Here is a 24,585-nt window from a genome sequence, read left to right as displayed (position 1 = left end):
AGGCTGGGAACCAGAAAGGTGAGGGAAACCCAAAATTACTGTAGCTGGGAACCAGAAAGGTGAGGGAAACCCAAAATTACTGTATATGCTTGCTTATAAGACATACCCAGACACAAACTGCAAAGCCTCACATATGCTGGTATATTAGGCAACTGCAGATCTGGGTCTGTGCAGTTTGCAGTTGGACTTAACTTATAATCTGGTATATACAGTAATGGACATATGCATGGATAGACACACAAGGAAAATATTTCCACTACTAAAGTGTGGGAAAAATAAGTCTTGTGAATTCTCAACAGTATCTTATCCATGCATTTGCTGGCAAGAGAAAGACATAGGGCAAATTATTTCATCCAACTTTTCATACCCTAATGAGCCCCATTATACGATGCATGGTTTTCATACCCTAATAAGCCCCATTATATGATGCATGGTTTTCATACCCTAATGAGCCCCATTATAGGATGCATGGTTTTCATACCCTAATGAGCCCCATTATAGGATGCATGGTTTTCATACCCTAATGAGCCCCATTATATGCTGTATGGTTTAAGTAACTGGTCACATCCAAAGTTATGGTAAGTTAGTGTATTCATTGCCAATGGATACTCATAGTTTCCCTTGCATTTAGTGGTTTTTGTTTTGTTTTTAAGATGTCTAGAAAAGATAGTAGGAGTCTAACTATTAACTGTTTCCTTTATTTAGACTGAATTTGATGTGATTCCTTCCTATTGTGATATTTTTTTTGTACAGGTCAATTCTACATCCATAATGGAACATGATACACCAGAGAGAACAAAACCAAATGACATGATTTGTTGCAGGAAGCTGCAGCCAACCATGCATAGTTACTGACAGAGGGTTTTGTTTTGGTAGGAAACCCAATGCAACTGTATCTAGTATTGATATGGTTGATGATCGCAAGGTTGACCACATGGTCAGTGCCCATGGGGCAGCAGGGCAACAGTTCCGATCCTCTGACCCTTTCCACTCCATTTTTGATATTTGGACATTTGTGTTGGGGTGTAAGGTCAGAGTCCACTGCCTATCGAAAAGTTGGAATTCGCCAACACCATTTGGTGTCAGCATAGGGTAGCCGCTTACCAGCCGGCCTAGCAAACTTTAACAACAATTCACATGACTATTAGACTTCTGATGTCATTAACATATTGGTTGCAAGATTTGTGTAGTCATGTGATCTGAATGCAAATGGCAAGTTCCAGGTAAAATTTCATCAATGCTGTAGTTTCATCTCATCTGTCAGCAGATTAAAGACATAAAGAATGCTATACTCGCAATTTCTGAGAAAATAAATTGTATTCCTATCGATTTCATGCAGGTATATCTCGATGAAAGGTCACTAAAGTTTGCTAGGCTGGCTAGTATGTGGCTACCCTATGCCAACACCAAAGTGTCAAATTCCAACTTTCCAACAGGCAATGAACTCTGACCCTACACCCCAACATAAATGGCCAAATATCAAAAATGGGGTGGCATGGGTCAGAGGAAACTCGGACTGGTGTATGGCTAGGATTGCCCTCTAGGTCTTTCACAAATCAAACACCTGGGCAATAAATCAGAAGGCATAGAACATAATGTAAATGGTCTTGCTGAAAGCTCTTCAGTAGATTTTGTGTCTGCATGGTCACAATTCTATGAACTCTAGGATCCTAGACAAATTGGTTACTGTGCTGAATTTTGCCACATGCTGTCAAGTATCAGCTGACAAGATTAAGTTGTTATCAGAGCAGTACTTGTAGCCATAGAATTGCAAGAATTTAACTGGGCTGAAGGTAACTATGGACATTTGGTAAAAAAAATTTCAAACATATTCCCTAATTAATGCCCCCAGGAACAATAGAATTTCAAAATGGGAGGGCGTTTATTAGGACATAATAATTAAAGATAAAGTTGTTCTTTTGGTGTAATCTTATAATGATGACATGTATATTTATCTGCCAATGAATTCAGTCATTGTATATATCAGCACGGTTAAAATGATAATCAATCAACGCATTTTCCCACTCAGCAGCTGGATGAAGTAGGAATGGCAAGTCTCTGAAGTTGCCGCCCAGCTAAAGTCATTGAACATGCCACCCAGCTAAAGTCATTGAACATGCCACCCAGCTAAGTCTTTGATCTTGCCACCCAGCTATTGTGTCATGTTTAACACTACATGTGTGCCTGTGACTTCAGTAATGTATACATTGTAATGGTATGATCAGCCGAGACTGCTGTAACATTCTGTTGTAATCATGGACCTTCTGAAGACGGGCATTAAAAAGCATGTCTTACACTGCGTCTTTTTCGGCTCTTAAAAATGGGGACATGGCATTAATTAAAGTGGGGGCATTGATTAGGGAGTAAACGTTAATAGATTTGTTGATGTTCAAGTGAAAAAGTTCAGGTCATCATCACCAATACCATCATTACCCTCATGTCCATAATGTACCTTATTTCACATATCAAAAGTAACAAGTCTCTAGAAGTGTCCAAAGTGTGGTACATTGGCAAGCAATATATTTTGCCTTCTCACTAATAATTTCATTGCAATGTCTTGGCCAAAAAAGCGTAGGTGTAGCCTTATTCTAAAAGAGTTTCCCACAACTCTACATCTCACCCTTACAAAAAGGGTTTCTAAGTATGGAATCAGTTCAGTCTGGGCTCTAACAATCATGGCAATTATTACAAAATAAACTAAGTTAACATAGAGTAAAGGTTGAAACCAAAAAGTGTCCTCAATAACAGTGAGCAGCCAATTTAAGAACCTTTTACTTTTACAAACTCCAACATTGGAGATGACTATTTTACATCATTGCACAGTTAATGAATTTGTTACACTGTTACACTGACTTAGTCCTGAACTCCTCAATGAGGCATCACCAATGAAATAAAATAAGAAAGCTGGATAAAATAAATACACTTTCTGTCCTGAAAATGTTATTAAAACGAAGAGAAACATATCAAAGTTATCCATTTTAACTTTAGTGAACCTTTTTAAAGGTCTCAGTTAATTATAGATCAATTTTATGATATATCTCAATATAAACAAATGTATTTTGTTACTCTCCATGTACATGATGACATGACAAATACCATATATTCTCATGTATGAGTTGTGTCCAACTGCAAACAATACAGACCCTGATCCGCCACTGCATAACATGACAACAGATCTCCATCTGTGCAGTCTGCAGTTGGACCCAACTTGTAAGCAAGTACTACTGGCAGAAAGGTATATGCATGAAACTTACTTTTCTGTCTAACATCTGTATAGTTCCCAGACAATGCTCCCCTCAGTTCATTCAGTTTGGGCAGAATCTCAAACTGGTATCTGTCCATGATGACATCCACACGGTCGTTAGTCTTTCCAACATTTCTTCTGTTGTCATCCAGTTTCACATTAAGGGAATTAAGTTGATGGTAAGGACCTGAAGTGGTAAAGGACAATTGTTTTTAATTAGAACATCTTACTAAAACATAATAAATAGGATAAAATATAATAAATAGGATACAACATAATAAATAGGATACAACATATTTATCTTAGCAAAACATAATAAATAGGATACAGCATAATAGATAGGACACAACATAATAAATAGGATACAACATAATAAATAGGATACAGCATATTTATCTTAGCAAAACATAATAAATAGGATACAACATATTTATCTTAGCAAAACATAATAAATAGGATACAACATAATAGATGGGATACAACATAATAAATAGCATACAACATATATAGGATACAACATAATAAATAGGATACAACATATTTACTGATGTCCTGCTCATAGGAAACCAAAAATATAAAACTTAAAATTCAATGGCTATTTTTTATCACAGAAAAAGGTAAACAGTTAAATTACTAAAAAAAAGACAAGAAAACCAATAGCTAATTTCATCTTTTACATGCCAAACTGAGCTAAATCATTATTGAATAATTGTGAAATCAATTAATATAAGTGTTTAAAATAATTATCAAATAAAACAACAAAACGTTTTTTTTTAACAATTGCTATAAGTGATAAAAGTAATCATCAGTTACAGAATTTTAACAAATTTACCTTTTATATTTTAGAATGTATTATTTCTGTTTATTTGGAAGGCTTTATCTTTAAGAATATATTATTTGTGTTTATTTGGAAGGCTTTATCTTTTAGAATATATTATTTCTGTTTATTTGGAAGGCTTTATCTTTTAGAATGTATTATTTCTGTTTATTTGGAAGGCTTTATCTTTTAGAATATATTATTTCTGTTTATTTGGAAGGCTTTATCTTTTAGAATGTACTATTTGTGTTTATTTGGAAGGCTTTTCTTCCTAGAGTCTTTTTGTGCAATACTTCATATTTACCTTCAGAGAACTTTAAGGTGACATCACAAAGCCAGTACTGTGCTGATGTGTTGTTAAACCATATAATGACGATGCATCTTTAAACCATACTGCATATAAAAGGAGATATTCTACTGCCATGAAAATAACTCTTTACGTTCAATCTGCCAAGTCTCAAAGACAGAAACCTGACATGACAAATGTAACTGGTATCTGTGTATGCTCAAGACAAGGAGAGCTGGGATTGGTTGGACTGAGGTCAAAAAGAAAAACTACAACAAAGTTAGGTTAGGCTCAACAGTAAGAATACTTTATTAAATAACAAAGTTCATGTTTCAAGTTTGTGCAGAATACATTAAAATTACAGTACTGTGTTATCCATAAAAATATAGCTGTATGAAAAAAAAAACATTATAAAAGACATACAAGGCATTAACTTACATGAAAGGATTCACATAAAGAATAGCAGTGGACATGTATACAGAATTACAATGCATGTCAGAATTCACATAAGGAACAGCATTGGACATGTATAGGGAATTACAATACATGAAAGGATTCACATAAAGCATAGCAGTGGACATGTATAGGGAATTACAATACATGTCAGACTTCACATAAGGAACAGCATTGGACATGTATAGGGAATTACAATACATTACATAATTCACATAAAGAATAGCAGTGGACATGTATAGGGAATTACAATACATGTCAGACTTCACATAAGGAACAGCAGTGGACATGTATAGGGAATTATAATACATGAAAGGATTAACATAAAGAATAGCAGTGGACATGTATAGAGAATTACAATACATGTCAGACTTCACATAAGGAACAGCAGTGGACATGTATAGGGAATTATAATACATGAAAGTATTAACATAAAGATAGCAGTTGACATGTATAGGGAATTACAATACATGTCAAGATTCACATAAAGAAAAGCAGTGGACATGTATAGGGAATTACATGTCAGGATTCACATAAAGAATAGCAGTGGACATGTATAGGGAATTACAGTACATGTCAGAATTCACATAAGAAACAGCATTGGACATGTATAGGGAATTATAATACATGAAAGGATTCACATAAACAATAGCAGTGGACATGTATAGGGAATAATAAATACATGTCAGAATTCACATAAGGAACAGCAGTGGACATGTATAGGGAATTATAATACATGAAAGGATTCACATAAACAATAGCAGTGGACATGTATAGGGAATTACATGTCAGGATTCACATAAAGAATAGCAGTGGACATGTATAGGGATATGCAATATATGTCAGGATTCACATAAGGAATAGCAGTGGACATGTATAGGGAATTACAATACATGTCAAGATTCACATAAAGAATAGCAGTGGACATGTATAGGGAATTACAATACATGAAAGGATTCACATAAAGAATAGCAGTGGACAAGTATAGAGAATTACAATACATGAATGGATTCACATAAAGAATAGCAATGGACATGTATAGGGAATTACAATACATGACATGATTCACATAAAAATAGCAGTGGACATGTATAGGGAATTACAATACATGAATGGATTCACATAAAGAATAGCAGTGGACATGTAAAGGGAATTACAATACATGACATAATTCGCATAAAGAATAGCAGTGGACAAGTACAGAGAATTACAATACATGAAATGATTCACATAAAGAACAGCTGTGGACATGTATAGGGAATTAGAATACATGAAAGGATTCACATAAAGAATAGCAGTGGACATGTATAAGTAATTACAATACATGTCAGGATTCACAAAGAATAACAGTGGACATGTATAGAGAATTACAATACATGAAAGGATTCACATAAAGAATAGCAGTGGACATGTATAGGGAATTATAATACATGAAAGGATTCACATAAAGAATAGCAGTGGACAAGTATAGGGAATTACAATACATGAAAGGATTCACATAAAGAATAGCAGTGGACATGTATAGGGAATTACAATATATGATATATTTCACATAAAGAATAGCAGTGGACATGTATAGGGAATTACAATACATGACATAATTCACATAAAGAATAGCAGTGGACATGTATAGGGAATTACAATACATGAAAGGATTCACATAAAGAACAGCTGTGGACATATATAGGGAATTACAATACATGAAAGGATTCACATAAAGAATAGCAGTGGACATGTATAGGGAATTACAATACATGAAAGGATTCACATAAAGAATAGCAGTGGACATGTATAGGGAATTACAATACATGACATAATTCACATAAAGAATAGCAGTGGACATGTATAGGGAATTACAATACATGAAAGGATTCACATAAAGAATAGCAGTGGACATGTATAGGGAATTACAATACATGACATAATTCACATAAAGAATAGCAGTGGACATGTATAGGGAATTACAATACATGACATAATTCACATAAAGAATAGCAGTGGACATGTATAGGGAATTACAATACATGACATAATTCACATAAAGAATAGCAGTGGACATGTATAGGGAATTACAATACATGAAAGGATTCACATAAAGAATAGCAGTGGACATGTATGGGGAATTACAATACATGAAAGGATTCACATAAAGAATAGCAGTGGACATGTATAGGGAATTACAAGACATGAAAGAACACCATTTTAAAGTATAGAAGAATGGAAATACATAAAATAATACATTTTGTTGTTTCTGTTAATGTTGATTAAGACGCTTCCTAAAACTTTGTATGAGATAGCTGACATGGTATCAACTGGATGCACATTCCAAGGTCTGACTCCAGAAAACTTCTTGTAAATCTCCTAATCTTGTTTAGGTAAATATCAATGGTTGATTGAGATGGATCGTAAGACCGATGCATACATTTTCCACAAATTACAAAATACATTTAAGATAAGCAGGAGCCTACCCGTATAAGGATTTGAAGATGACTGAATAAGGATTTGTAGATGACTGAATAAGGATTTGTAGAAGACTGTGTAAGGATTTGTAGATGACTGAATAGGGATTTGTAGATGACTGAATAAGGACTTGTAGATGACTTTATAAGGATTTGTAGATGACTTTATAAAGATATGTAGATGACTGAATAAGGAACTGTAGATGACTTAATAAGGAATTGTAGATGACTGAATCCTTTTGAAGCCAAGTTCTCTACTGAATCAGAAGTCACTCAAGTGATTTTAAAAGATTTGTTGATGGTATATCTAATTCAGCATCAAGAATAACTCTAGCTGTTTTCTTGTGAAATTTCAGTAACTTTTTTTGATTTTCTGTATCACTATTATCCCAGTTAGAACAACAATCTTCTAGGTGTGGCATAATACAAACATTGGAAAATATCTTTCTCTGTTATTGATAGAGATTAAACAGTGAGTTTATTTTATTAATGACAGTATCATCTTGCACCTTCCAGATATTTCCAACCATAATGCCAACAAATATTTCATTTTGAGACTGTATTATATCTATAAGCATTACATTGAAGTTTTCTTTCTCAAATTTCAATTTGGCTCAGCTAGTTATGATCTTGAATTTTGACTTTGTCTGCATTTAGCTTCACACCACTTTAACCAAATCCCGATTTAATTTAGTGCTAAATTCATGGTTGGTGGTCCAGTGTTATATAATGTCATGTTACATGTCATGTCATCTGCAAACATGATAGTGGTGGATAGCTCAATGTAATTTGATAAATCAACGATGTACAGCAGAAAGAATAATGGTCCAAGAACTGATCGTTCTGAAACACCTGACTTTATGAGGTTCTTATCTAAATGTTTATTTAAAATAGAAACTTGCCCTTCCCTCCCTTCAATACAGGATTGAAAACCAAGTTAAACCTTCCTGGCTAATGTAATATATGTTGAGTTTTCCAGCAGGATTATGTGATTTGATTACCAGGGTAAACATACCTGGAAAAGTCAAGAAAAACTGCACACACCAGGTTACCTTGATCTACTGCTGATTGTTGTTAATGAAGTAAATCAGAAGATTTCAGGTAAATTCATTATAAACATGTCTTTCTAATATTTTCCAAACTGATGATAAAATCTAGGTCAATGATTAATTATACCGGTGCAAGTTTACAGTGTAAAGGGCCCCAACCAGGTAAAAAAGAACATAGCCATGTTCTTCATATTAAGCCAGCACCCAAGTATTGAAATGAAATACTAAAAAAAGACCTTCTCTTGGCAGAAGGTGTTGTACCCACAAATTCACCTCAACATATACATTTTCATGACTCTGGCAAGTAGTACCTAGAAATCAACACATACCTTTTAAGTCAATAAAGCATGAAATCAAAGTCAAAATGACCACCAATTAGTGAAAATGAAGCAAAGTAAAACTTCACAGACTTTGAATATAAATCAAGCTGACATGCAGCACAGTTTCCTCATTAGTAAAGTCTGAGTTGCCAGCATTTCAATATTAAACCATATATTTTAAGCAAACTCGAAGCCAAAAAATAACAATTTGGTTAAACTAGTTAATTTCTCAAGATGACTACTTTCAATTTCACCCGTGACAGTAAATCGCAATGTCTTAGTCGTTTGAACTAATAAACACAGTGATAGTAAATCGCAATGACTTAGTCATTTGAACTAATAAACACAGTGATAGTAAATCGCAATGACTAAGTCGTTTGAACTAATAAACACAGTGATAGTAAATCGCAATGACTTAGTCATTTGAACTAATAAATACAGTGATAGTAAATCGCAATGATTTAGTCATTTGAACTAATAAACACAGTGATAGTAAATCGCAATGACTTAGTCATTTGAACTAATAAATACAGTGATAGTAAATCGCAATGATTTAGTCATTTGAACTAATAAACGCAGTGATAGTAAATCACAATGACTTAGCCATTTGAACTAATAAACACAGTGATAGTAAATCACAATTACTTAGCCATTTGAACTAATAAACACAGCACATGGCATCTGTACTTTAATGGATTACTTCATCCAAAAAGAACAAAAAATACAGACCCAATAAAAACCCAAACAGAATATGTGTATTTTATTAGAACTTGCAAGTTATTTTCAAGTGTATTACTGCAAAGTTTGAAGAACAATCCACAAATTATCCAAAGACTTAAGAATTCCCTATGGTGTGTGATTTTAATAAGAATATTGGTGGCCATCATAATGAGAACTGTCTGCTGACAACTAATCTGTTAACTTGTGTCATCAAGTTGAATGACCATTCAATTCTCAACAGTTGTCAAAATAAAAGTCAGCATGGTCACTGAGTAAGCATTTAGGCTGTGAATTGATTAATGCTAAATGTGAATGCACATTTAAGGTAGCACTAAACAACTTAATTCTATAGACTGGATCCAATCAGACAAATTTTTACTTTTGAAAAGAAAAGTAAACAAAACACTAATAGGAAGCTCATTTTTGCCCTTACCACTTGGCAGGTCAGCTATATCTTCATTTAACTTTTGGATGTCCTGACGAATCTTGTCCTGTTTGTCCCTTTCCTTGTCAAGGTCAGTATTCAGATCAGCAAGGTTACTGCGGAGACCTACAAGAGAATTCCACATATTAGATGAAATATCAAACAATTTATTCCCCCCAAAAACACCAACTGTTATTCAATAGTTAGGGTAGGAACACAAAGTAAAACTGTTTGATCTCAATCATCAGTAATCTTCAACTATACAAATACCAGATTCATCAGTCACCAAATTTTGCATGAAAATATTCAAAATTTTAAAACACAGGATTTGTGCAGTTCAAGTAAGATTTTCAAGTCCAAATGCTGAATAAAACTGTATGATGAAGGAACCTCACTCTGATGGATCAAAAATCCTGTCCCATGACTTGCCATTTGATGCAAATCAGTTGATTAATATAGATACACATTTTACATGTAATCCTACTACACTATAAACTATGACAAGACATGTAGGAAGTATAGGTAAATAAATTACCATATTTATTCTCGAGCAAAGAATCAATGTCATTTCACTTTTCTTTTAAATTAGGAAAAGTGGAGCATTTTCTTAATTCTCCATGATCATAACACTGAACTAGAGCCACTTCCATGGCTCACCATTGCAAATTTCCAGTTTTCTGTTACATATCACCCACCCACCTCTCACTCGAACCTTGAACCCAGAGGCTATAACTCCAAATCTGTGTGTCTCTAAATATATATATATATATATATATATATATATATATATATATATATATATATATATATATATATGTATCATTTTATATTTGATCCCTAACACATTTCCAGAACACTAGGAGAGGGGCCTAAAAACTATAACTTCTTGCAACCTATGTGCATCTCCAGCAAAACTAGGACAGGGGCCTAAATAATATAACCTCTTGCAACCTATGTGCATGTCCAGGAACACTAGGATGGGGGCCTAAAAACTATAACCTCTTGCAACCTGTGTGCATTCCCAGGAACAATAGGACAGGGGCATAAATAATATAACCTCTTGCAGCCTATGTGCATTTCCAGGAACACTAGGATGGGGGCATAAAAACTATAACCTCTTGCAACCTGTGTGCATCTCCAGGAACACTAGGATGGGGACATAAAAACTATAACCTCTTGCACCCTATGTGCATTTCCAGGAACACTAGGATGGGGGCATAAAAACTATAACCTCTTGCAACCTATGTGCATTTCCAGGAACACTAGGATGGGGGCATAAAAACTATAACCTCTTGCACCCTATGTGCATTTCCAGGAACACTAGGATGGGGGCATAAAAACTATAACCTCTTGCACCCTATGTGCATTTCCAGGAACACTAAGACAGGGGCCTAAATAACATAACCTCTTGCACCCTATGTGCATTTCCAGGAACACTAGGATGGGGGCATAAAAACTATAACCTCTTGCACCCTATGTGCATTTCCAGGAACACTAAGACAGGGGCATAAATAACATAACCTCTTGCAGCCCATGTGCATTTCCAGGAACACAAGGATGGGGGTCTAAAAACTATAACCTCTTGCAGCCTATGTGCATTTCCAGGAACACAAGGATGGGGGTCTAAAAACTATAACCTCTTGCACCCTATGTGCATTTCCAGAACACAAGGATGGGGGTCTAAAAACTATAACCTCTTGCAACCTATGTGCATTTCCAGGAACACTAGGACAGGGACCTAAATAATATAACCTCTTGCAGCCTATGTGCATTTCCAGGACCACTAGGATGGGGGCCTAAAAACCATAACCTCTTGCAACCTATGTGCCATTTTTGGGAATTTTCATCTCAACAGTTTAGAAGGAAAGAGAAGGTTAAATAGTCAGGAAGATGTTAAATAACAATGTCTACTGCTATAATCATGTCTACTGCTATAACAACGTCTACTGCTATAGCAACATCTACTCTATAACAATGTCTACTGCTATAACGTCTATTGCTATAACAATGTCTACTGCTATAATAATGTCTACTGCTATAACAACATCTACTGCTATAACAATGTCTACTGTCTACTGCTATAACAATGTCTACTGCTATAACATCTACTGCTATAACAATGTCTACTGCTATAACATCTACTGCTATAACAATGTCTACTGCTATAACAATGTCTACTGCTATAACGTCTACTGCTATCATGTCTACTGCTATAACAATGTCTACTGCTATAACAATGTCTATTGCTATAACAATGTCTACTGCTATAACAATGTCTACTGCTAAAGGATGGGATAATAAAATTTCTGGTAATGTCAAGTCTTTATCTATGCAAGATCTCTTGTGACTATCTCACATACTTCTTTGTAGCGTTATAATGTCCTGATGAAAAAAAGAGAACAGTGATTTATACTATCTGCAAAAAAATGTACATTAAAACTGAAGACAAATTTTCCCATGAAAGCAGATGACAGACCTGTAATTCGATCCCTAAGCAACTTCCTGGCTTCATCAAGCAAGTCACGACTTCTGCGTACAGACTGATCAACTTCCTGTTCTATTTTGTCCACATTAGCCTATTGAAAGAAATGAATGACAAGGACCTTCATTAATCGTCTAATTAATAGAAAGACATTACTATCACTGACATGCCATACAAAAATCATAAGTAGCTGAGTCAATCACAATATTTTAGTTTCTTTCAGATTTACCAATTAACCCTTAGAATGCTTTTTCATAGCATATAGTCATGTTGCTGGTAGAGATTTTGTACTGCTCATCACAGAATTTGCTGTTTTTCAGGTAAGCAACTATTTACAGTTTATAAATCCAGACACTTTGGCTTGACATCATTGGGCTCTGGAACAAGTATTCTATCATAGTTGTCTGATTCATTTAGCAAAGACGTTAAACAAATGCTAGGTTAAAAAACATGCTACCAGGAAGACTCAAAATGGCTGACTCCCAACACAGTTCATCTTCAGATGGTGACTTCATTCAGCAAATACTGGCTAATTAAAGCAATGATGACAATGTTTTCAAGTTTCTAAGTGATTTGGAACTGGGAAGGAGCTATTGGAAATACCAATTTGTGATTTTGAGTCTGAAAATAATGTTGAATAAAAGTCCAAAATATTGGCTAGGTGGATAAAAACAGATGGCACACTTAACATTCAGCATTAAAAATGGAGAATACCATGCCTATAGAATATATCAAGCTATTTCTTTAACAATTAATTCTTGTATCTTATGAATGGTAAAATGAACCTTTATGCAGATTAAAGAGTAAATAGGGCTCAAATTACAACAGCCACATGAGAAAATGGAAACTTAACAAACATAAAGCTCTTTTTGTATTGGTTATGGTAATAGAATGCATTGGTTATAGCCAAGCACTGCATTGGTAATGACCATGGGTTGCATTGGTAATGACCATGGGTTGGATTGGTAATGGCCATGGGTTGCATTAGAATGACCATTGGTTGGATTGGTAATGGCCACAGGTTGCATTGGAATGACCACTGGTTGCATTGGTTATGGCCATGGGGTTGTATTGGTAATGACCATGGGTAGCATTGGTAATGGCCATGGGTTGCAATAGTTATAGCCATGGGTTGTATTGGTAATGACCTTGGTTACATTGGTAATGGCCATGGGTTGCATGGTTATGGCTGTGGGTTGTATTGGTAATGACCTTGGGTAGCATTGGTAATGGCCATGGGTTGCATGGTTATGGCTGTGGGTTGTATTGGTAATGACCTTGGGTAGCATTGGTAATGGCCTTGGTTACATTGGTAATGGCCATATGTTACATTGGTTGCATTGGTTATGGGCATGGTTTCCACTGGTTTTGGGCATTGGTTTTGGGCATAGGGTGCATTAGTAATGGCCATGGGTTGCATTGGTAATGGCCATGGTTTGCAATGGTTTTGGCCATAGATTGCATTGGTAATGGCCATAGGTTGCATTGATTTTTGGCCATGTGTTTCATTGGTCATAACCATGGGTTGGATTGGTAATGGTCATGGGTTGCATTGGTTTTGGCCATAGGCTGCATTGATAATGGCCATGGGTTGCATTGGTAATCACCATTTATTTCTTTACTTGGATGCCATAAAAGGATGCCATTTATTTCTTTACTTAGAAGCCAAAAAAGCATGCCATTTATTTCTTTACTTAGATGACATAAAAGTATGCCTTTTATTTCTTTACTTAGATGCCATTAAGGATGCCCTTTATTTCTTTCCTTAGATGCCATAAAAGGATGCCTTTTATTTCTTTACTTAGATGCCATAAAAGGATGCCCTTTATTTCTTTACTTAGATGCCATAATAGGATTCCCTTTATTTCTTTACTTAGATGCCATAAAAGTATGCCTTTTATTTCTTTACTTAGATGCCATAATAGGATGCCCTTTATTTCTTTACTTAGATGCCATAATAGGATTCCCTTTATTTCTTTACTTAGATGCCATAAAAGAATGCCTTTAATTTCTTTACTTAGATGAAATAAAACGATGCCATTTTATTTCTTTAATTAAATGCCATAATAGGATGCCCTTTATTTCTTTACTTAGATGCCATAATAGGATTCCCTTTATTTCTTTACTTAGATGAAATAAAAGGATGCCTTTAATTTCTTTACTTAGATGCCATAAAAGGATGCCCTTTATTTCTTTACTTAGATGCCATAAAAGGATGCCTTTAATTTCTTTACTTAGATGCCATAATAGGATTCCCTTTATTTCTTTACTTAGATGCCATAAAAGGATGCCTTTAATTTCTTTACTTAGATGCCATAATAGGATTCCCTTTATTTCTTTACTTAGATGCCATAAAAGGATGCCCTTTATTTCTTTACTTAGATGCCATAAAAGGATGCCTTTAATGTCTTTACTTAGATGAAATAAAATGATGCTATTTTATTTCTTTACTTAGATGCCATATTAGGATTTCCTTTATTTCTTTACTTAGATGCCATAATAGGATGCCCTTTATTTCTTAACTTAGATGCCATAAAAGGATGCCTTTAATTTCTTTACTTAGATGCCATAATAGGATTCCCTTTATTTCTTTACTTAGATGCCATAAAATGATGCCTTTAATTTCTTTACTTAAATGCCATAATAGGATGCCCTTTATTTCTTTACTTAGATACCGTAAAAGGATGCCACTTTATTTCTTTACTTAGAGGCCATAAAAGGATGCCTTTAATTTCTTTACTTAGATGCCATAATAGGATTGCCTTTAATTTCTTTACTTAGATGCCATAAAAGGATGCCTTTAATTTCTTTCCTTAGATGCCATAAAAGGATGCCTTTAATTTCTTTACTTAGATGCCATAATAGGATTGCCTTTAATTTCTTTACTTAGATGCCATAAAAGGATGCCTTTAATTTCTTTACTTAGATGCCATAAAAGGATGCCTTTAATTTCTTTACTTAGATGCCATAATAGGATGCCCTTTATTTCTTTACTTAGATGCCATAATAGGATTCCCTTTATTTCTTTACTTAGATGCCATAAAAGGATGCCTTTAATTTCTTTACTTAGATGAAATAAAACGATGCCATTTTATTTCTTTAATTAAATGCCATAATAGGATGCCCTTTATTTCTTTACTTAGATGCCATAATAGGATTCCCTTTATTTCTTTACTTAGATGCCATAAAAGGATGCCTTTAATTTCTTTACTTAGATGCCATAAAAGGATGCCCTTTATTTCTTTACTTAGATGCCATAAAAGGATGCCTTTAATTTCTTTACTTAGATGCCATATTAGGATTCCCTTTATTTCTTTACTTAGATGCCATAAAAGGATGCCTTTAATTTCTTTACTTAGATGCCATAATAGGATTCCCTTTATTTCTTTACTTAGATGCCATAAAAGGATGCCCTTTATTTCTTTACTTAGATGCCATAAAAGGATGCCTTTAATGTCTTTACTTAGATGAAATAAAATGATGCTATTTTATTTCTTTACTTAGATGCCATATTAGGATTCCCTTTATTTCTTTACTTAGATGCCATAATAGGATACCCTTTATTTCTTAACTTAGATGCCATAAAAGGATGCCTTTAATTTCTTTACTTAGATGCCATAATAGGATTCCCTTTATTTCTTTACTTAGATGCCATAAAATGATGCCTTTAATTTCTTTACTTAGATGCCATAATAGGATGCCCTTTATTTCTTTACTTAGATACCGTAAAAGGATGCCACTTTATTTCTTTACTTAGAGGCCATAAAAGGATGCCTTTAATTTCTTTACTTAGATGCCATAATAGGATTGCCTTTAATTTCTTTACTTAGATGCCATAAAAGGATGCCTTTAATTTCTTTACTTAGATGCCATAAAAGGATGCCTTTAATTTCTTTACTTAGATGCCATAATAGGATTGCCTTTAATTTCTTTACTTAGATGCCATAAAAGGATGCCTTTAATTTCTTTACTTAGATGCCATAAAAGGATGCCTTTAATTTCTTTACTTAGATGCCATAATAGGATGCCCTTTATTTCTTTACTTAGATGCCATAATAGGATTCCCTTTATTTCTTTACTTAGATGCCATAAAAGGATGCCTTTAATTTCTTTACTTAGATGAAATAAAACGATGCCATTTTATTTCTTTAATTAAATGCCATAATAGGATGCCCTTTATTTCTTTACTTAGATGCCATAATAGGATTCCCTTTATTTCTTTACTTAGATGCCATAAAAGGATGCCTTTAATTTCTTTACTTAGATGCCATAAAAGGATGCCCTTTATTTCTTTACTTAGATGCCATAAAAGGATGCCTTTAATTTCTTTACTTAGATGCCATAATAGGATTCCCTTTATTTCTTTACTTAGATGCCATAAAAAGATGCCTTTAATTTCTTTACTTAGATGCCATAATAGGATTCCCTTTATTTCTTTACTTAGATGCCATAAAAGGATGCCCTTTATTTCTTTACTTAGATGCCATAAAAGGATGCCTTTAATGTCTTTACTTAGATGAAATAAAATGATGCTATTTTATTTCTTTACTTAGATGCCATAATATGATTCCCTTTATTTCTTTACTTAGATGCCATAATAGGATGCCCTTTATTTCTTAACTTAGATGCCATAAAAGGATGCCTTTAATTTCTTTACTTAGATGCCATAATAGGATTCCCTTTATTTCTTTACTTAGATGACATAAAATGATGCCTTTAATTTCTTTACTTAGATGCCATAATAGGATGCCCTTTATTTCTTTACTTAGATGCCGTAAAAGGATGCCACTTTATTTCTTTACTTAGATGCCATAAAAGGATGCCTTTAATTTCTTTACCTAGATGCCATAATAGGATTGCCTTTAATTTCTTTACTTAGATGCCATAAAAGGATGCCTTTAATTTCTTTACTTAGATGCCATAAAAGGATGCCTTTAATTTCTTTACCTAGATGCCATAATAGTATTGCCTTTAATTTCTTTACTTAGATGCCATAAAAGGATGCCTTTAATTTCTTTACTTAGATGCCATAAAAGGATGCCTTTAATTTCTTTACTTAGATGCCATAATAGGATGCCTTTTATTTCTTTACTTAGATGCCATAATAGGATTCCCTTTATTTCTTTACTTAGATGCCATAATAGGATGCCCTTTATTTCTTTACTTAGATGACATAAAAGTATGCCTTTTATTTCTTTACTTAGATGCCATAAAGATGCCCTTTATTTCTTTCCTTTGATGCCATAAAAGGATGCCTTTAATTTCTTTACTTAGATGCCATAAAAGGATGCCTTTTATTTCTTTACTTAGATGCCATAATAGGATGAACTTTATTACTTTACTTAGATGCCATAATAGGATGAACTTTATTTCTTTACTTAGATGCCATAAAAGTATGCCTTTAATTTCTTTACTTAGATGCCATAATAGGATTCCCTTTATTTCTTTACTTAGATGCCATAAAAGGATGCCTTTAATTTCTTTACTTAGATGAAATAAAATGATGCTATTTTATTTCTTTAATTAGACACCATAATAGGATGCCCTTTATTTCTTTACTTAGATGCCATAAAAGGATGCCTTTAATTTCTTTACTTAGATGCCATAATAGGATTGCCTTTAATTTCTTTACTTAGATGCCATAAAAGGATGCCCTTTAATTTCTTTACTTAGATGCCACAAAAGGATGCCTTTAATTTCTTTACTTAGATGCCATAAAAGGATGCCTTTAATTTCTTTACTTAGATGAAATAAAATGATGCCATTTTATTTCTTTACTTAGATGCCATAAAAGGATGCCTTTAATTTCTTTACTTAGATGCCATAATAGGATTCCCTTTATTTCTTTACTTAGATGCCATAATAGGATGCCTTTTATTTCTTTACTTAGATGCCATAATAAGATTCCCTTTATTTCTTTACTTAGATGCCATAATAGGATGCCCTTTATTTCTTTACTTAGATGACATAAAAGTATGCCTTTTATTTCTTTACTTAGATGCCATAAAGATGCCCTTTATTTCTTTCCTTAGATGCCATAAAAGGATGCCTTTAATTTCTTTACTTAGATGCCATAATAGGATTCCCTTTATTTCTTTACTTAGATGCCATAAAAGGATGCCTTTAATTTCTTTACTTAGATGAAATAAAATGATGCCATTTTATTTCTTTACTTAGATGCCATAAAAGGATGCCTTTAATTTCTTTACTTAGATGCCATAATAGGATTCCCTTTATTTCTTTACTTAGATGCCATAATAGGATGCCCTTTATTTCTTTACTTAGATGCCATAAAAGGATGCCTTTAATTTCTTTACTTAGATGAAATAAAATGATGCCATATTATTTCTTTACTTAGATGCCATAAAAGGATGCCTTTAATTTCTTTACTTAGATGCAATAATAGGATTCCCTTTATTTCTTTACTTAGATGCCACAAAAGGATGCCTTTAATTTCTTTACTTAGATGCCATAATAGGATTCCCTTTATTTCTTTACTTAGATGCCATAATAGGATGCCCTTTATTTCTTTACTTAGATGCCATAAAAGGATGCCATTTATTTCTTTACTTAGATGCCATATTAGGATTCCCTTTATTTTTTTACTTAGATGCCATAATAGGATGCCATTTATTTCTTTACTTAGATGCCATAAAAGGATGCCTTTAATTTCTTTACTTAGATGCCATAATAGGATTCCCTTTAATTTCTTTACTTAGATGCCATAATAGGATGCCTTTAATTTCTTTACTTAGATGCCATAATAGGATTCCCTTTATTTCTTTACTTAGATGCCATAATAGGATGCCCTTTATTTCTTTACTTAGATGACATAAAAGTATGCCTTTTATTTCTTTACTTAGATGCCATAAAGATGCCCTTTATTTCTTTCCTTAGATGCCATAAAAGGATGCCTTTAATTTCTTTACTTAGATGCCATAATAGGATTCCCTTTATTTCTTTACTTAGATGCCATAAAAGGATGCCTTTAATTTCTTTACTTAGATGAAATAAAATGATGCCATTTTATTTCTTTACTTAGATGCCATAAAAGGATGCCTTTAATTTCTTTACTTAGATGCCATAATAGGATTCCCTTTATTTCTTTACTTAGATGCCATAATAGGATGCCCTTTATTTCTTTACTTAGATGCCATAAAAGGATGCCATTTATTTCTTTACTTAGATGCCATAATAGGATTCCCTTTATTTCTTTACTTAGATGCCATAATAGGATTCCCTTTATTTCTTTACTTAGATGCCATAAAAGGATGCCTTTTATTTCTTTACTTAGATGCCATAATAGGATTCCCTTTATTTCTTAACTTAGATGCCATAATAGGATGCCCTTTATTTCTTTACTTAGATGCCATAAAAGGATGCCATTTATTTCTTTACTTAGATGCCATAATAGGATTCCCTTTATTTCTTTACTTAGATGCCATAAAAGGATGCCTTTAATTTCTTTACTTAGATGAAATAAAATGATGCCATTTTATTTCTTTACTTAGATGCCATAAAAGGATGCCTCTAATTTCTTTACTTAGATGCCATAATAGGATTCCCTTTATTTCTTTACTTAGATGCCATAATAGGATTCCCTTTATTTCTTTACTTAGATGCCATAAAAGGATGCCTTTTATTTCTTTACTTAGATGAAATAAAAGGATGCCATTTTATTTCTTTAATTAGATGTCATAATAGGATGCCCTTTATTTCTTTACTTAGATGCCATATTAGGATGCCCTTTATTTCTTTACTTAGATGCCATAATAGGATGCCCTTTATTTCTTTACTTAGATGCCATAATAGGATGCCATTTATTTCTTTACTTAGATGCCATAATAGGATGCCCTTTATTTCTTTACTTAGATGCCATAATAGGATGCCCTTTATTTCTTTACTTAGATGCCATAATAGGATGCCCTTTATTTCTTTACTTAGATGCCATAATAGGATGCCCTTTATTTCTTTACTTAGATGCCAGAAAAGGATGCCTTTTATTTCTTTACTTAGATGACATAAAAGGATGCCATTTTATTTCTTTACTTAGATGCCATAATAGGATGCCCTTTATTTCTTTACTTAGATGCCATAAAAGGATGCCTTTAATTTCTTTACTTAGATGCCATAATAGGATGCCCTTTATTTCTTTACTTAGGTGCCATAAAAGGATGCCTTTTATTTCTTTACTTAGATGCCATAAAAGGATGCCTTTTATTTCTTTACTTAGATGCCATAAAAGGATGCCATTTATTTCTTTACTTAGATGCCATAAAAGGATGCCTTTTATTTCTTTACTTAGATGCCATAAAAGAAAGCCATTTATTTCTTTGCTTAGATGCCATAATAGGATGCCATTTATTCCTTTACCCATATAACTGGATGCCTTTATAGAATTTCATTGTAAATCCTCTTTCATGGGATTAAACTTTGTCAGTATTTAAAGTAAAAGATTAGGAATGCAGTCCTAGTTGTCCCACAGAAAAATCTTCATTTTTGGGGTCTTTCAATTCATGGTTTGCAGTAAACACAAAACCTATGCAAATTGGGAAAACACATAGTGAATTCATAATATGATTGAATTTATCTTTGATTTCTTAAAGTGAATTTCATTTCTACAGGGTATTTTAAACACGTACTAGTATGTATGGCAACCCAAAGTACTTTATCAAGTATTAAAATTTATGAGATAGATGACGTAATTTTGTTTATAAGCTATTATAGTTGTATATTAACGCTTTAACTCATGCAAGAGTCTTTGGATGCCTCTATTATAGTTGTATATTAAGTCAGCTTACAAAATTTATATCAGAATATTAAAAATAAGTTATCATTTATCCTAAAGAAATTTTATCAGCTATCTAGATATAATATCAAACTAGTTCATCCAGATATCTGATAAATGTATTACACATATAACATATCTTCAAAATTAAGATATCTTAATGAAAACGGTATACAAGATATAATAGTGTATGCAAGATATCTTATAATTGTGTATGCAAGATGTCTTACAACAGTGTATGAAAGATATCTTATAACAGTGTATGAAAGATATCTTATAACAGTGCATGAAAGATATCTTATAACAGTGTATGAAAGATATAACAGTGCATGAAAGATGTCTTACAACAGTGTATGAAAGATGTCTTACAACAGTGTATGAAAGATATCTTTTAACAATGTATGCAAGATGTCTTATAACTGTGTATACAAGATATTGTAGAAATGTAGTGTATGCAAGATATCTTATAACAGTATATGCAAGATATATTACAGCACTGTATGCAAGATATTTTATAATAGTGTATACAAGATTTCTTATAATAGTGTATGCAAGATATGTTATAATAGTGTATGCAAGATATCTGACAAAAGTATGCAAGATATCTGACAAAAGTATGCAAGATATCTGACAAAAGTATGCAAGATATCTTATATGAATGTATGCAATATATCTTACAGCAGTGTATGCAATACACCTTATAAGTGTATACAAAATATCTTATAAAGAATATAATATATTTTATAAAGTTTATATCTTATATTGTTTATATATAATACAATTTATGAGCAGTCTGATTAGGTATATAAAATATCTTATGAAACGTACAAGGTATCTTACATCATAAACAATTTTATAAAATGTATGAGAGATCTATAAAGTTTATAACATTTGTTGATAGCTTTTTGAGATATCCAGTTTTTTTAATACCATTCTGGCATGCATATATTTCTGGAGTAAACTAAAAGGAATACAATAATTTGGAAAGAAAACAGTATACAGATATTTTGGGCATATAATTTTTATAAAATCCTTATGTGTACATAAACAGACAGACTAGTGATATGTCAAAATTGCCTTACAACTGCTGTGGCATTTTGGACATCCTGTATGGCTTTCATGGCTGCTCTCTCTGCCTCCTCTATAGCGCTGACAATAGTTTCATACACCTTGGCAGCTTTCAAGGGGTCCGCTGCAAGGTCCCTTGTACCTTTAAATAACCTACAACCAAGAAATATATACAAGATTTTCTATGCAAAAAAGATTTACAAAAGATATTTGTTGAAAGTTCTAAGTGTTGTTTGTGCTTCCCTTCAAAAATCTCATTCTTGATCAAAAAAGATATCAAGAGTTGTTCTTGCATTTTCTGGCAATATAAGGTATTTTAAAGTCTTAATTTTTTTTAAATATCTAACTTTTCTTATTCAAATCACAAATGTGCTTTAGAGATCAAGAACACAATATTTGTTAAAAATTGGAAAACCATTTTTTTTCTAGTAAAATATGTTTCTTTGATAACACTTACCCAATCACAATACCTTAGGAGAACTACTACCTCACAAAACTAGGCATCCCATGCTAAAACATTTAAGCTAAAAAATCTGGCATGCAGATATTTCTGGAGCAAACTAAAAGGAATACAATAATTTGAAAGAAAATGAGCATACAGATATTTTGGGAATATAATATCTAAAAGTTATCTTCACACCTAGGTGGCAGTTAGATACTGTCCTGATACTGGGATTGGCACCAAATCCATTGAAATCATCAGTTACTACTGGAGGGGAAGGCAGGCTATCTATATGGATGTAACTGTGGAGAGGCATATTATGATTGGTTAAGTATTATCAAAGAAACATATTTTACTAGAAAAAATTGGTTTCTTCTTCAAACATGTTACCCAATCATAACACCTTAACAAAACAGGTAAGAGGGAGATACATCCCCTTACCCCAGAGAGACCATCTCCAGCTCCCTAAGGTATGTGACAGCTTCTACATAACCCAGCTGAGAAACAGACTATATGTCAGGGTGGTGCATCAAAAGGGAAAACTTTTCACTTCCGGAAATACAGAGGAAGTCATGAAGCTGCATCTTTATGAGGCTGTCAAATGACCTGGAATGGTAACCTTTTGCACCTTGGGTAAAGGCTTCTCCAGATTGAATTCAGCCAGTTAGGATGAAAGATCTCTGATAAAAAAATGGAGAAGTTTACTTAGATCTCCATCCCATGGCATGGATAATTACAGTTGAAGAACAATTTCACTCATATGCAATGTTTGCGGTAACTGTCCTAACGTTGTAGGTCAATATGCAAAGCAAATTCATTGGTTTGGCTTTAGTACGATATGTGAAAGAGATGTCCGATTTTATTTGAAACTCATGAGTATCTCAATGGAAACAGAGAAGGCATTTGGAGAAAAAAGTCCATAGATGCTTGGAACTTGTAATTGATGATCTAAGCAGCCCAAAATGTCAGTAACATTTCTGATTGTGGAAGTAACTGAAAGTAGATTCTTCCATAGACAATAATCAATTGATGTTGGAACTGTAGACCCGGCAGGTGATGTAGAGAAAAAGAGGACAGAACTCCGATCATGGGTAGAAAACTTCCTCAGTCTGATATGTGGGATTGTTGTTGTTCTTGATCTTGCTACCAAATAACTGGCATAGTTCTGAACTGATGTTTTCATCCCTCTGACTAAACTTCTGCATAGGACATTGTTTACAGTAACTACATGTAAAAAGTGGGAGCCAAATAATCAATTCTAGTAACAACTTACCTGTAAGAAGGCCAATTTTGACTGCTTATTGGGGTAAAATCACTGAAGGGTTGCTTATAGTAGCATGATGCATGAACTGGATGCTACAGAGTAAACCATGTATAGAAAATTTACCATATTTGCCGGCCTATAAGTCGATGCAGAGTACAAGTCAAATGAGCAAATTCGGCAAATTTTCCAGCTTTTATCCATATATAAGTTGATGATGAGTATAGGACGAGGCCAGATCAATAACTCTGCTTTGTCTTTTTCACTTTGTTCCACACACCCTAGCAAATTTTATTCTCTCTGTAACTCAGTACTAATCTTTCAGGTCAAGATCATTAAATGTAACTTAAAGTAACTAACTTATTTCACACAAAGTATTTTAAATGTATTATGTACTTTTAAATATAATGATGCTGACATGAAAACTTATTATCGAGTTACAGATAGTATAAATAAATTTGCGATATTGTGTGTAATTAAACTATAGTAACTTCCGGTTTCGTAAATATTCAATGTATCACTGTACACTATTTCAGATGACCAGCAACAGGGAAATTGCATCATTAATGCTAAAATGCTTCCTCTATTTTGAAGAGTGGTACAGAGAGAGAGGTATATGTATTTCATTGCATTTTTCTTCTTGTACCTCATGATCAAAATAAAATACCATCACCCAATACCAGAGAGAGATTTCTGCTCTTGTATTTTGTTTATACCTTCCTGCCCCTATTTAGCTGAAGCTCTTGTCAAAGAGAGATTAATAAATTAAATA

At 33.3% G+C, this 24,585-nt stretch overlaps 1 protein-coding gene across 1 annotated transcript in view; it reads right to left on the bottom strand.

The window, feature by feature from the left end:
* LOC149806308 (laminin subunit alpha-2-like) overlaps positions 1–24,585 on the bottom strand; it is a 339,640-nt gene that overhangs the window by 112,841 nt on the left and 202,214 nt on the right. Inside the window, exons 41-44 of the mRNA XM_089951256.1 lie at positions 22,125–22,263; positions 12,249–12,348; positions 9,782–9,898; positions 3,255–3,431 (exon numbers count right to left, since the gene is read on the bottom strand). Coding sequence (XP_089807382.1) covers positions 3,255–3,431; positions 9,782–9,898; positions 12,249–12,348; positions 22,125–22,263 — 533 coding nt within the window. The remainder of the gene's footprint in view (positions 1–3,254; positions 3,432–9,781; positions 9,899–12,248; positions 12,349–22,124; positions 22,264–24,585) is intronic.

The sequence above is a fragment of the Sinohyriopsis cumingii genome, chromosome 1 (genome assembly GCF_028554795.1).
Source record: "Sinohyriopsis cumingii isolate HCF-2022 chromosome 1, ASM2855479v2, whole genome shotgun sequence".
In the NCBI taxonomy this organism is placed as follows: Eukaryota; Metazoa; Mollusca; class Bivalvia; order Unionida; family Unionidae; genus Sinohyriopsis; species Sinohyriopsis cumingii.
This window is presented reverse-complemented; position numbering and strand designations above follow the sequence as displayed.